Raw genomic sequence first — 12,398 nt, 5'->3', positions numbered from 1 at the left:
GGCAAAGCAAAGTCTAGTTGAGTTTCACCAAAGATTGCCCATTGCTCTTGCATTCAAAAGATTAGATTAGCTTTCTCAACTCTTTATCCTTTTGTTCTTTTTTTCAATTAAGTATGATCCCACATTCCAACAGCATTCACATCCAAACGTTCAATAACTTCAATTGCTATTCACATTTTGATATGCATTGCCTTGATGGTATCCTTCTTGTTAATAGTGATTTGAACATCATATGCTTACCTTAGGAGATCGCACTAAACTTTGTGGACTTGTTGCTTCGCATGGCAAAGCAAAGTCTAGTTGAGTTTCACCAAAGATTGTCCATTGCTCTTGCATTCAAAGGAATTGATTAACTTTCTCAACTCTTTATCCTTTTGTTCTTTTTTCAATCAAGTAAGATCCCACATTCCAGCAGCATTCACATCCAAACGTTCAACATTCAAGTACTCAACGTAAGTCCCCCAAGGATTACCAGCAAACACATCAAACCATTGAGCTATCCACACGTCAAGACTGACAATAGAAACCTTGGAGTCATCTCGGTTGATCACATCATTTAGCATCCGAGGAGATTTTGATCAAGAGAGGATAGAGTGCCTTTGGTATTTTATTATGTGTATTGTGCGTGAAAAACACATCAACATGACCCATGGAAGCAAATAAGAAAAATGCTTTTAGCATTAGGTGAGCAGGAAGGAAGAGTGGTATAGTAGCAAGTGATGTTATGTGAAGTTCAAAAGAATGGACAACTGAGAGATGATCCTCCAAGTGTGGAGAAAGTTTATTTGTTGGAGAGCACCCTCACAATGGGAGAGTGGACAGAACATGGATGAAGTAGGAGCAGTCCAAGTTTGTGACCTAGTTAAGTGATGACACCAAAGAAAGAATGGTGGCAGTAAGAAGTTCAGATTTTGACAGCCAAAATAAAGTTAGTGATCAGAAAACAGCCAGGGAGAGCAGCATATAAAGTGGTTCATGGCACAAATAAAGTGTTAAGATTAGGTGTCATTCACCTTGCAAATGCTGAGTTGATTTATTTTATTTTATTATGTAGACAATAAATAATGTATGAACTCTAAACATCATGAAGTGGGCAAAATGGAACAACCATGTGAGAGAGGAAGCATTGTTTATTTATTATTTATTCTTCTGGATACTTGAAATATTGTGTAAAAAAGCATTGAATAGGGAGGTTACTCAGAAAAAAGTCAGAATTGGAAGTTATAAAGCATCTTCCTAATTTAGTTGTAAGGCATTGAATGCCCTCATGGACTGCCTAGATTTGGCAAATTTGTCAATATGACAATTATGACAAAATCTATGATGCATAAGAGAGGTGTTATCAGATTTTGTGGAGCAATCGAATGACTTGATTTGCATTATGGGAAATATTTATACATGAAAGAAGTGACTAACCACATATTTACAGGTTCAACAAATAGCTTAAATAAGCTAACAAAACAATAACAAACCAAAACCAAATGGTAACAAGCACAACCAAACTAACAATACAGAGATAATGATGGAATATGCCAACATTCTCCCCTTATTATATCATTGTTTTATACTACTAATAAGAGAATCATGAAAAGTATCAAACTTCACACATGCAAGAGGCTTGGTGAAGATATTAGCATGTTGTTCTTGTGTGGAACAGAACTGGAGCTGAATGTTGTTTTGCTCAAAATGTTCTCATGTGAAGTGACAGTCAACTTCAATATGCTTGGTCCGTTCATGAAACATTGGATTACAAACAAGCTTGAGAATGCTCTAATTGTCACAATAGAGGACTATAGGTTTGTTTTGTGGTACCCCCAATCCTTCTAATATGCGATGTAGCGAAACTGCTTCACAAACAACTGCACGATATTTTGCCTTTGTTGAGGAACGAGTAACAGTGGCTTGCTTCTTACTTCCCCAAGAAATAGGTCCTGAACCGAGGAAGAAAACAAACCATGATGTTGACTTCTTATCATCAACTGAACCTGCATAGTCTACATCTATGTATCTTGTCAAGAAGAATTGATCATTCTTTTTGTATTCCAAACCATGATTCATTGTACCATGTATATACCTTCGGACCCATTTTGCTTCTTTCCAATGACATATCCTTGGTTCTTGCATGAATCATGAAAGATAATTAATAGCAAAACTGATATCTGATCTGGTATAAGTCAAGTAAATCAAACCTCCAATCACTTGTCAATAGATATTTGAAATTGATAACTACAATCCTGACTCCATAGGTGTAGACATGGGTTTGGAATCCATCACTCTAAACTTCTCAAGCAGTGTCTTGGCATATTTTCTTTGAGATATAAAGATATGGTGATTTGTTTGTCATACCTCAAAGCTAAACAATAGTGTAGTAGCCCAAGATCTATCATATCAAAAGCCTTCTTGAGGTCATTTTTGCTTGTCTCAACCATTGCTTCTAAGCTTCCTATAATAACTAAGTCATCAACATATACATTAATGATCACAATATCCCCCACTTAATCCTTGAGGTAGAGATTGGGATCATATGGATGCCTATTGAAACAATGTTGTAGCAAGTGTTCATCAATTTTAATATACAAAGTTCTAGGAGCCTGTTTGAGACCATATAGGGACTTGACAAGTTTCGATACCTTGTCTTCTTTATCAGATGCAATGTATCCCTTTGGTTGGGTCATATAGACCTCCTCCTTAAGGTATCCATTAAAAAATGCACTTTTTACATCCATTTGATACAATTTCCATCCAAATTGTGCAACTAAAGAAAAAATGATTTTAATTGTTTTTATCTTTGTTTGGGAGAAACTGTTTCCTCATAGTCTATCCCTTCTTTCTAGGCATAACCCTTGGATACAAGTCTAGCCTTGTTGTGACCAATTTCACACACCGCCCCATTGCAAATGGGGACCCCCAGTTGTTTGCTTTTTAGAGTTTTGTCTTAACTCTGTAACTTCGTAAGTCTTCTTTTTTTCAAGAGTTTAGAATTAGAATTTTTGAGAGCTCATCCAGGTCAAAGAGAGAAATCATGCCCTGATCAATATCTGGACATCACCAAAGCACTCAAAGTGCCCGAAGGACGAAGATCACAATTGCTTTGAGTCAATTCTGACACCTTCCTATTTTTTAGGAATATGTTTTTTTGCTTTTTTTGCTTTTTTGACCAATCAGAGAAGTAGCTTTTTTCTTTTTTGCTTTTTGTTTTTTCTGCTTTTTTGAAAGTAGACCTAGGGTTGGGTCCCTCAGGTCATGGCATCCGCCCATGTCTTCAGAATCAAAAATTTATGTCTGTTGGTGTACATTTTATCATATACCGAACATTAGAATAAAGTACCCAAAGATAATTTATCCTCTTGAAAAATCACCGCGTATGCTAAGATTGCAAGAAGATCATATCGTGATTCCAAGGTTTCAATTGTCAAGTCTTGACGTGTGGATAAGCTCAATGGGTTTTGTGATATGCTGGTAATACACAAAGGGACTTACGCTTGGCTTGTTCAATTCACAATGAAAGTTTAGACAATAAAGCTCTATCATTTGGGACTTGGATCGTGGAAGAACTGAAAAGGAATTCAAGAGACGGTATTAACCAGTGTTCCACGGGCGTTCGGGACGGGGGGACGGGGGGACGAGGGGGACGCGTCTCGGGGACGGGGGGACCAAGGGCCTAAATTTGGGGACGGCGGGGGGGACGGCGGGGGGACGGCGGCGGGGGGGGTGGCGGGGTGGTGGTGCTCATATATATACATATAGTACTTGAAAAACTAGTTTTGAAAAGATGTATAACAGTATAACAGTATAAGAATTAGATTTCAAATGAAACTATAGGAAATACCAAGATTACTTAGATTAGTGATACGTAACTAATTGCTAATTGCTAAAACTAAAAGTAAATAAAATTTGACAAATGAAATTGTCAAATTGGAGATTTCTCATTTCTATCATATGAATATCGAAAAAGGAAAACGAAAAATATGAATATCTGATGCCATTGCAAAGTCTATAATAATAAAGATGATTACATGATTCATCATTACAATGAGTAGCCAAATACAAATACGTGTAGCAATAGCATTACAAAAGAGACGAGTCAAATACAAAATGACAAAACTGAAAAGTGAAAACTCAAACTATAGCTAATGGAGGCCTCTAATCATCTGCAAACTCCTCCTCACTGGAACTGCTGGACTCCTGAGGATCAAGGTCCCTCAAGCTCACACCAACTAGCCCTGCATCTGAAGTGGTAGGATCATCCTCATCAATCTGTGAAGGCTCCTCTGGCTCTACATCCCATCGTGCCGCTGGACTCTCCTTGTACATAAGTGTCTTGCGGTCAATGAGACGCAAAGCACTATGTACAGCCACAAGCTTCTCTGCTCTCTTAGAGGTAAGTCTGTTCCTCTTAAGAGAGTGGATGAAGCTATATGTAGACCAGTTCCTCTCAGCAGCTGAAGAACTGGAAACCTGGGATAGCAGACGGATGGCTAGAGTGGTGGTCAAAGATTTCGGGCCATGACATTTCCACCACAAAAGTGGGTCCTCCTGTGCCATAATGTCTATATCCATCTTTGCTGCATCTGAATAACCTCTAAGAGTGGCAAATCTTCCCCACTCAGTGCGTATTGTGCCGGCATCTCTGGAATCAAACATCTTCTCTATGCACCTAAAGAAACCTGCCTTCACCTCATCATCCTCAATCGGTGTCGTTCTACCCGGTCTAGCCTTGTACCACTTAGGATTCAAGGCAAAGGCAGCCATATGCAAAGGAGTGTTCAACTTGTCCCATCTACTCTGAATGATAGGCCGGATTTGCTCATTGTAGAATGCTAGAGAGGGGTCCTTCACTCGCACAGCAGCCCTCATCTGGCCAAGCATAGAGTCAATGCACTCATACACCTCTCCAAGGTTAGGTGCATCCCCATCCCCATATCTGATCACCTGGAATACTGGAGAAATGATGGAGACAATGTATTTCGTATCAGTCCAAAACACATCACTCTTCACTATCTCCTTCACCCTTCTCCCCTGCTCTGTCTTGGCCTCAGCCCACCTATTCCACTCATTAGTCATAACCATGAGTTGCAATGCCTCTTGCAACTCAATCATTCTCTCCAAGAGAATGAAATAGGATGCATATCTAGTCTCAACTGGTTTCAAGAACTCCTTCTTCGCGAAGGTCCTGAATAGTGCATGTGAAATGTGGTGGTTGCAGATAAACATCTGCACATCTCTCGCATCGGTGACCACTCCTCTAATCCAGTCAATCTTCCCCATGTCCTTGAGTGCATTGTTCATGGCATGCACACAACATGGGGTCCACCAAATGTGTCTATAGGCTGCCTCAACGAGTCTCCCTGCTGCTCTACACACATATGCTGCATCTGTCACTACTTGGACCACATTTTGTGGCCCAACCTCCTCAATAGCCTCCCTAAGGACCTGAAACTGGAAATCAGCATCTTTACGATGCCCTGTACAATCAACTGCTCTAAGGAAGTATGGGCCCTCTGCACATGTGACCATGATGTTGATGAGTGGACGATGGCTAATGTTCGTCCACCCATCCATAACTATGCTGCACCCCAATGCCACCCAACATGCCTTCATCTTCTCCATCAAAATATTGATCTTGGAATAGCTTTTATCCAAGATCGAGGTCCTCATTTTCGTCTCCCCTGGTGGCACATAAGATGGTCCTCCCTTGGCCACCATATCTATCATCTTCCTATAATAAGGAGACCGTGAAACATGAAATGGAATGCCATTGGCAAAGAAGAAATTGCCAATGGATTCATCTATCTCATCTCTCAGCTGCACATTATACATATCAGCAATGGGGTTGCTCTGTGGTGTATGCAACTTACGTTTCCCAGTCCTGGCAACAGTAGAAGTGGAAGTAGATGGAGATCCAAACATCATTCCTCCCGCCTGCGAAGCATGATAAGTATGTGGCACTGGCACATTTCGGCTGTCGTGAAGTGATGCCCTAGCAGACAAAGTAGTAGGCATTGAAATATTTGTGTCATCTGGAACCCCCCAAAGCCTGTTAAACTCAATTCTGTACTGTATATTTTTGGGTTCCTCCAAAAACTTACAATGTTTCACGCCTTTTCCTCTCCAAAATAGAAAGTGTGCATTCACCCTGCTAATGCTACCGAACCATTCTCTGTCACAAATATTGCACTTCCACTTCCTTGTTCCCCCACTTGAATGTGATGCAGTGCCTTGTACTGATATTTGTGAAGCAAACTGTTTTAGAGGAGACTTAGGATCAAAATGACCCCTAGCATATGGTGCCAACAACTCTGAAGGGCAACCTGTACTAGCTGCTGCACTTGCCATAGAACTAGATTGGGCTCCAGGATCAGCCCCATGGTCACCCCCCTCATTTTCAGGTTCATATTCTGAATCATTCTCACTATGAGAATGGATTTCCATGTTATCTTGACTCGTGCCTTGGGAGCTCATTGTGAAATTTTCAAATTGACACTGCATTTCACAAAATAAAAATAAAAATAAAAATAAAATCAGCCTTGTTTAACAATATATTTTTAAATTTTTAAATTTTTTTTCCTATTCATCTCAAAATGAGATTTGATGTTGAATCTTGAGGGCAAAATGATGAATCATTTTGCCCTCAAGATTCAACATCAAACCTCATTTTGAGTCTTAAGATGAATAGGGAAAAAAAATTAAAAAAACCAAAAATGACATAGAACAATGAAAATCAGAAAGTAAAACAAAAAAAAAACAAGAAGAAGTTGAAAAACCCTACCTTGTGCTTGAAAAATCTCTCCAAAATGTAGAAGAATCTTCTTCTTCCTCTTCTTCTTGCTTCTTCTAGCTCCTATCACACTTGTAGTCACTTTTCTCACCCCTTCAATCAATCTTCTTCAAGCTGTTCCTCCTCTTCAAGCTGCTGGAAAAAAAATCAGTTTTGCATAATGAGAGTGAAATCCAAACTAAACATGTTTTTGTGTTGTTTTGGGGGGTGGGGTGGGGCCCACGTCCAATTAGGGTTACCCCTTAACCCCCCCCAAAAAGCACATGTCATAAAAATTAAAAAAAAAAATGAAAACTGCGCTTTTTATCCTGTGCGAACGCGGGAGACGCCTGGGCGTCCCCCCGTCCCTCGAGAGACGCCTAGGCGTCTCTCGAGGGACGGGGGGACGCCCAGGCGTCTCCCACGGAGACGCCCAGACGTCCCCCAGGAGACGCCCAGACGTCTCCGCGTCGGGGACGTCTCCCCGTCCCGGCGGAGTTTGGGTGGCGGTGGCGGGACGGCGGGGGACGTCGCGTCCCCGTCCCCGCGTCCCCGAGACGTCTCTGACGGGGGGACGCGCCCAAAAATGGGGGGGACGCGTCCCCGTGGTTCACTGGTATTAACTAGGTGAACTCAACCACACTTTGCTTCGCCTCGCTTAGGACAACTACACAAAGCGGATGCAATCTTCAAGCGATGTGCTTATGATCGAAAGTTAAGCATACACAAAGGAAAGCTCAAACTAACTTTACACAATGAACAAAAATCATCTATTCATCAAAAGTATGAGTGGAGATACACCATAAATCAATACTTATCAAATCTTGCATTCATCTAACATACATGAAATAAAATCTAAACTATTGTGTTGAAGAATTTGAAAACCTTGCTATTCATTTAGATAAAAGAAATTACAAGGCCTAGAAGCACACAAGCAATGTATTATCCAAAATGACCTTACAACAATATTTCAAAAACCTCACACTCTCCAAATGAGAGGAGGAAACCTTATAGGCACACAAAAGTTTTGAATGGCCGAGATCAAACAGTGTTCAAGGGCCCAGATTGAAAGATCAAAACCCTAATTAGGGTTTGTTACAACTAACTACCCCTCAACCAATGAGAAAATTACATTTGGGGACACTTGTCCTTCTTGCTAAATATGAACCAACAATAAAAATAGAAGGTTGTTGCATTGTGAAGTGTGCCCTCTAGAAGCTTTTGTGGATAAGTCAAGTTCATTGAACTTGGACATGTTGACTTGGAACAATCTGATTGGTTGGAAGATGACGAGGCGCCACCTCAACATGTTGGATGTCTTCCCTGAATTCTCCAATTTGTGTGAAGAAATTGTCTCAATATGGAAACTTGTTTCTTCTTGTCACCATCTGATTTTGATTGGGAGCTTGTCTTTAATTCTTCAGGAGATGAAATCCTTCAAGAAGTTGTCCTAATTGCTTCCATAGGTCTGGTATTATGGATGAAATTCCTCAAGAACTCTAAAATTCTTTTCATCAAGTCCGAGGACTTTTCTTTCTTGATGCCTTGAGATTATTTCAAGTGCCTCGAATTTGGGGAAGAATCCCTTTGTGAAGTATTTCTCATAGTTAGCCAAATTTTGGCCATCTCTATGCTTGGACGAACCTTGCTCGTGGACTTGTCTTCAATTCTGAATTTGGCTTGAAACTCCATTTGTGTTTTCCGTGATGATCCCGCCTTCAGCTGTCATTTATGATCTGCAAAACCAAAAGAATATTAAGTTAAGATTTTTACCTTTGAGTGCAAATTTTGAAGGTTTGATGGCAGAGTGCTCTGATTTTGGTCCCTTTTACTCCAATTCCTCAACACTTTTAGCTTTCAACAAGCTGCAATCAGAGTTACCTGAGGACGCGTCCCCGACCTGAAAACCCCCGTCCCCGTCCCGGGGACGTTTCGGGGACTTGGGGACAGCCAGGGGACGTCCCCAATCTGTCCCGAGGACGGCCAGACGTCCCCCATTCTAAGGCCCTTAAAAAATATTAAAATAATTTAAAAAGTTGTATTTTTTATTTTTTATTTAAATTTTCTAATATAGGCCCCTTATTAATTCAAATTGTTATTAAAAATAAAAAAAATTAAAAGATAACATTAATTAAATTTTAAATTTATTAATTTAATTCATAATTTTGACAATGAAACTATATGGCAGCAGTGTAGCCTTTGGGCATTTTGACATAGAGATTAGAAAATCGCCAAACTCTGTGAGTCAATAGAAAAATAACACCCAATGCCTTTATTAAAGTATAAGTTTTTTTGGCCTCAAGGGGAGCGCGCAAGGGGCGCTGCCCCTTGACCCCACCTTGGGGGCGCTGCCCCCAAACCCCGTTGAAAAATATGGGGGGAAACTGTGTCGATCGAAGTAGGGAAAATTTAACCTCCGAGTCTATTGATATGCATATTGACAATGTGAATGAATTGAAATTCTGATTTATAAATGCATAATTGCATATTGTGTATTGAGTATTAACAATGTTGTATGTTCAGAATTTACATTCTAAAATGTTTTCAACTTTTCATAGTATCATACACATGCTATATCCATGTTTTATTATTTTCATATGAATATAATGTATGTATGAATGCTTTATCCATGTTTTCATATGAACATTTAGAATTTTGAAATTTTCCTATATATTTTAAATTTTTCCTATATTTTTTATAGCCGTTCCCTTTGCCGTCCCCCACCATCCCCAAATTTGGCAAAAAAGTTTGCCGTCCCGGAAACGCGTCCCGCCGTCCCCTGCCGTCCCTGTCCCGGAAACTCGGGGTAACTTTGGCTGCAATCACTTAAAGCTCTAAGAAATGCAATCAATTTGCCTCGAATACCCCTATCACCTTTAGAATTTAGATCAGAAATGGATTGAGAGAACGCTGCTTCGTCTGGAAATCTTCACTCTGTCTCAAAAAAATTTGAATCTGCTCTTGAAATGTCTTTGAAAAACCTTGAATTGCTCTCGAAGACCCTTGAAATCTTTTGAAAACTCTTGAAATCTTTCTCTCCAAAAGTATTTTGCTCTCCAAGTTCGAACCTTTGAAATGAATGACCAATTCATTATAAGTATAAACTCCCAAAGGAAGTTCGAATTCTGCATTTAGAAACACAGTTCATCCATCCTAATCGAACTTATCTTGTTTCTATTTTCATCCCATACATCGAACTTAGACATTCGATAAATGATCTCGTTTTCTTGTCAATTTTAGTTCATCGAGAAAGTTTCTATTTTTTATTTTCAGTTGAGTTTAGCCCTCAAGAAAGTTCTGATTTCATTTGACTTTGAGTTTAGTTCAAGGAGAAAGTTTCTATTTTCAATTTGAGTTCATGAATCGAACTCTATCCTTATTTCTCCTTCCAAATTCGAAACTTTCTAAAAACTTTCTTCTTTCCTTTATTTTGAACTTGGGCAGATTTTCTTGACAGCAAAGCAGATTTTAGGAGATTCTTTCTTCATGGCCAGCGGACTTCACCAAAACATTTCCTCATTATTTCTGAGCTTGGGCGGACTTCAGCCTTCTCTTTCCTCATTCTTCATGGCGGACTTGAAGAACTTCTTTCCTTTTGATCAAATTTTCCAAGGCAGGGCAGACTTTGTCAAAGTTGTGCACTCCTTACTTACCATCTTCTTTAACCTTTGGGCGGACTTCATTTGCTTCTTTCCCTCTCCACCTGCCTTCTTTGCATCTCTTACATGGCGGACTTCATTCATTCTATGACCAAGCGGACTTTACTGATCTTGTGCACCAAGGTTTAGGGTTTAGGGTTAAAAATTAACATTAAAAATTAACAATTAACATTAAAAATTAACATTAAAAATTAACAATTAACAATTAACAATTAAAAATTAACAATTAACAATTAACATTAAAAATTAACATCAAAAATTAACAATTAACATTAAAAATTAACATTAAAAATTAACATCAAAAATTAACAATTAACATTAAAAATTAACATTAAAAATTAACATTAAAAATTAACATCAAAAATTAACAATTAACAATTAACAATTAACATTAAAAATTAACATTCAAAATTAACAATTAACATTCAAAATTAACATTAAAAATTAACAATTAACATTAAAAATTAACATTAAAAATTAACATTAAAAATTAACAATAAAAATTAACAATTAACAATTAACAATTAACATTAAAAATTAACATTAAAAATTAACAATTAACATTAAAAATTAACATTAAAAATTAACATTAAAAATTAACAATTAAAAATTAACATTAAAAATTAACAATTAACATTAACAATTAACATTAAAAATTAACATTAAAAATTAACAATTAACATTAAAAATTAACATTAAAAATTAACAATTAAAAATTAACAATTACCATTAAAAATTAACATTAAAAATTAACAATTAACATTAAAAATTAACATTAAAAATTAACAATTAACATTAAAAATTAACAATTAACAAATTTATCACTTGCAGCATAGATTCGAACCAGGGAAAAAGCATGTGTAAAAAAATATTTTATTGAAACGTCCAGACATGTTTCGAGGGAATTTCACCCTCTCGTCAGTGGACTAATGTTTACAATAATCGTTTAATACATGGGTTTAAATAGAAGTGAGGGGACAACCACCTCAACTTCCGAGAAAACCAAAAGTCATGCTAAAAAATCAATTAAAAATCAATCAATTAATAATCAATTAAATTAATTAAAATTCAATTAATCAATTAATAAAATTAATCAATCAATTAAATAGTAATTAATTTATTTTAACAACACTATGAAGGAATTTAAAAGACCCAAATAATAGGCATGTGCGGGTTCTTTTTGGCAAAAGCCATACATGTATAGAGAAATTAGGGTTTAGGGAAACCCCCATGTTCGTTACCGAGTAACTTGGCACGAGGGGACCCGACTCCCAAAAGGAGGCACAAAAATTCCAAGAGCATAGTGAAGGCGATCGAAGCTGCAAAACCACGGGCGAGGGAAACGGATACCACTCAAGCGATGAAAACCGGAATCCACCAAGGAAAACCGGAAAACCACCAAGGGGCACAAATACCACCACGAACGCCCGCGTGGGCTGGGGAAATGAAGCGGCAGAAGTCGGAGCCGAAGGACTGCGAAGGGGCGGGGGCCAAGCACGAACCAGGCACGGGGGCGGATCTCATGGAGAAGCCGCGGGAGGCGGTGACCTACACATGCAAGGTGGCGGCGTCCGAAAGGGGGCCAAAGGCCTAGCCCGAGCGTGGAGGAGAAGGCCGCGGCCCGAGCGCAACCCAAACAGGCCGTGGACAACGCGCGCGAGAGGTCTTCGAGGCACGTGGTGCTGAGGGCTGGCAGAGCCAGCAGCAACGAACGGAGGAGCCCGAGGGCTAATAGCAGAACGCCACGGGGCGGCGCCAACAAACAGGGCATGAAGCGGACGCGACGCCCGGGCCTCCATCAACGCTGCAAGGAGCAGCGGATGGAGGGAAGAGAAGACCCGGCCCGCCAAAAAAGGAAGCGGCCATTTCCTTCCAAGAGCACAAGCACCTGAAAATGCCAGATTGGAAATGCAGTGGTATCCATTCACATTCTACCAATCCCGGGCTGATTTTGATCCTCATAACCACATTGGATTAGTGAA

General features: G+C 39.1%; 2 protein-coding genes across 2 annotated transcripts in view; both read right to left on the bottom strand.

Annotated features, from left to right (window-relative positions):
* Positions 1 to 12,398, bottom strand: part of LOC131036744 (E3 ubiquitin-protein ligase CHIP) — a 100,648-nt gene that overhangs the window by 40,193 nt on the left and 48,057 nt on the right. The window lies entirely within an intron of this gene.
* LOC131873923 (uncharacterized) lies at positions 3,739 to 7,077 on the bottom strand. The gene is made up of 2 exons (XM_059217100.1): positions 6,770 to 7,077; positions 3,739 to 6,483 (listed from the first exon to the last, which is right to left on the bottom strand). Exon 2 carries the CDS (start codon positions 6,460 to 6,462, stop codon positions 4,144 to 4,146), a length of 2,319 nt encoding a protein of 772 aa, XP_059073083.1. The 5' UTR covers positions 6,463 to 6,483; positions 6,770 to 7,077; the 3' UTR covers positions 3,739 to 4,143.

This window comes from Cryptomeria japonica, chromosome 3 (genome assembly GCF_030272615.1).
Source record: "Cryptomeria japonica chromosome 3, Sugi_1.0, whole genome shotgun sequence".
Classification (NCBI taxonomy): Eukaryota; Viridiplantae; Streptophyta; class Pinopsida; order Cupressales; family Cupressaceae; genus Cryptomeria; species Cryptomeria japonica.
The sequence above is the reverse complement of the archived record's forward strand: the minus strand, read 5'-3'. Positions and strand labels throughout refer to the sequence as shown.

What these genes read in the sequence shown, in the direction of transcription:
- LOC131873923 (XM_059217100.1), bottom strand. Translation starts at nt 6,462, where the DNA reads ATGAGCTCCCAAGGCACGAGTCAAGATAACATGGAAATCCATTCTCAT.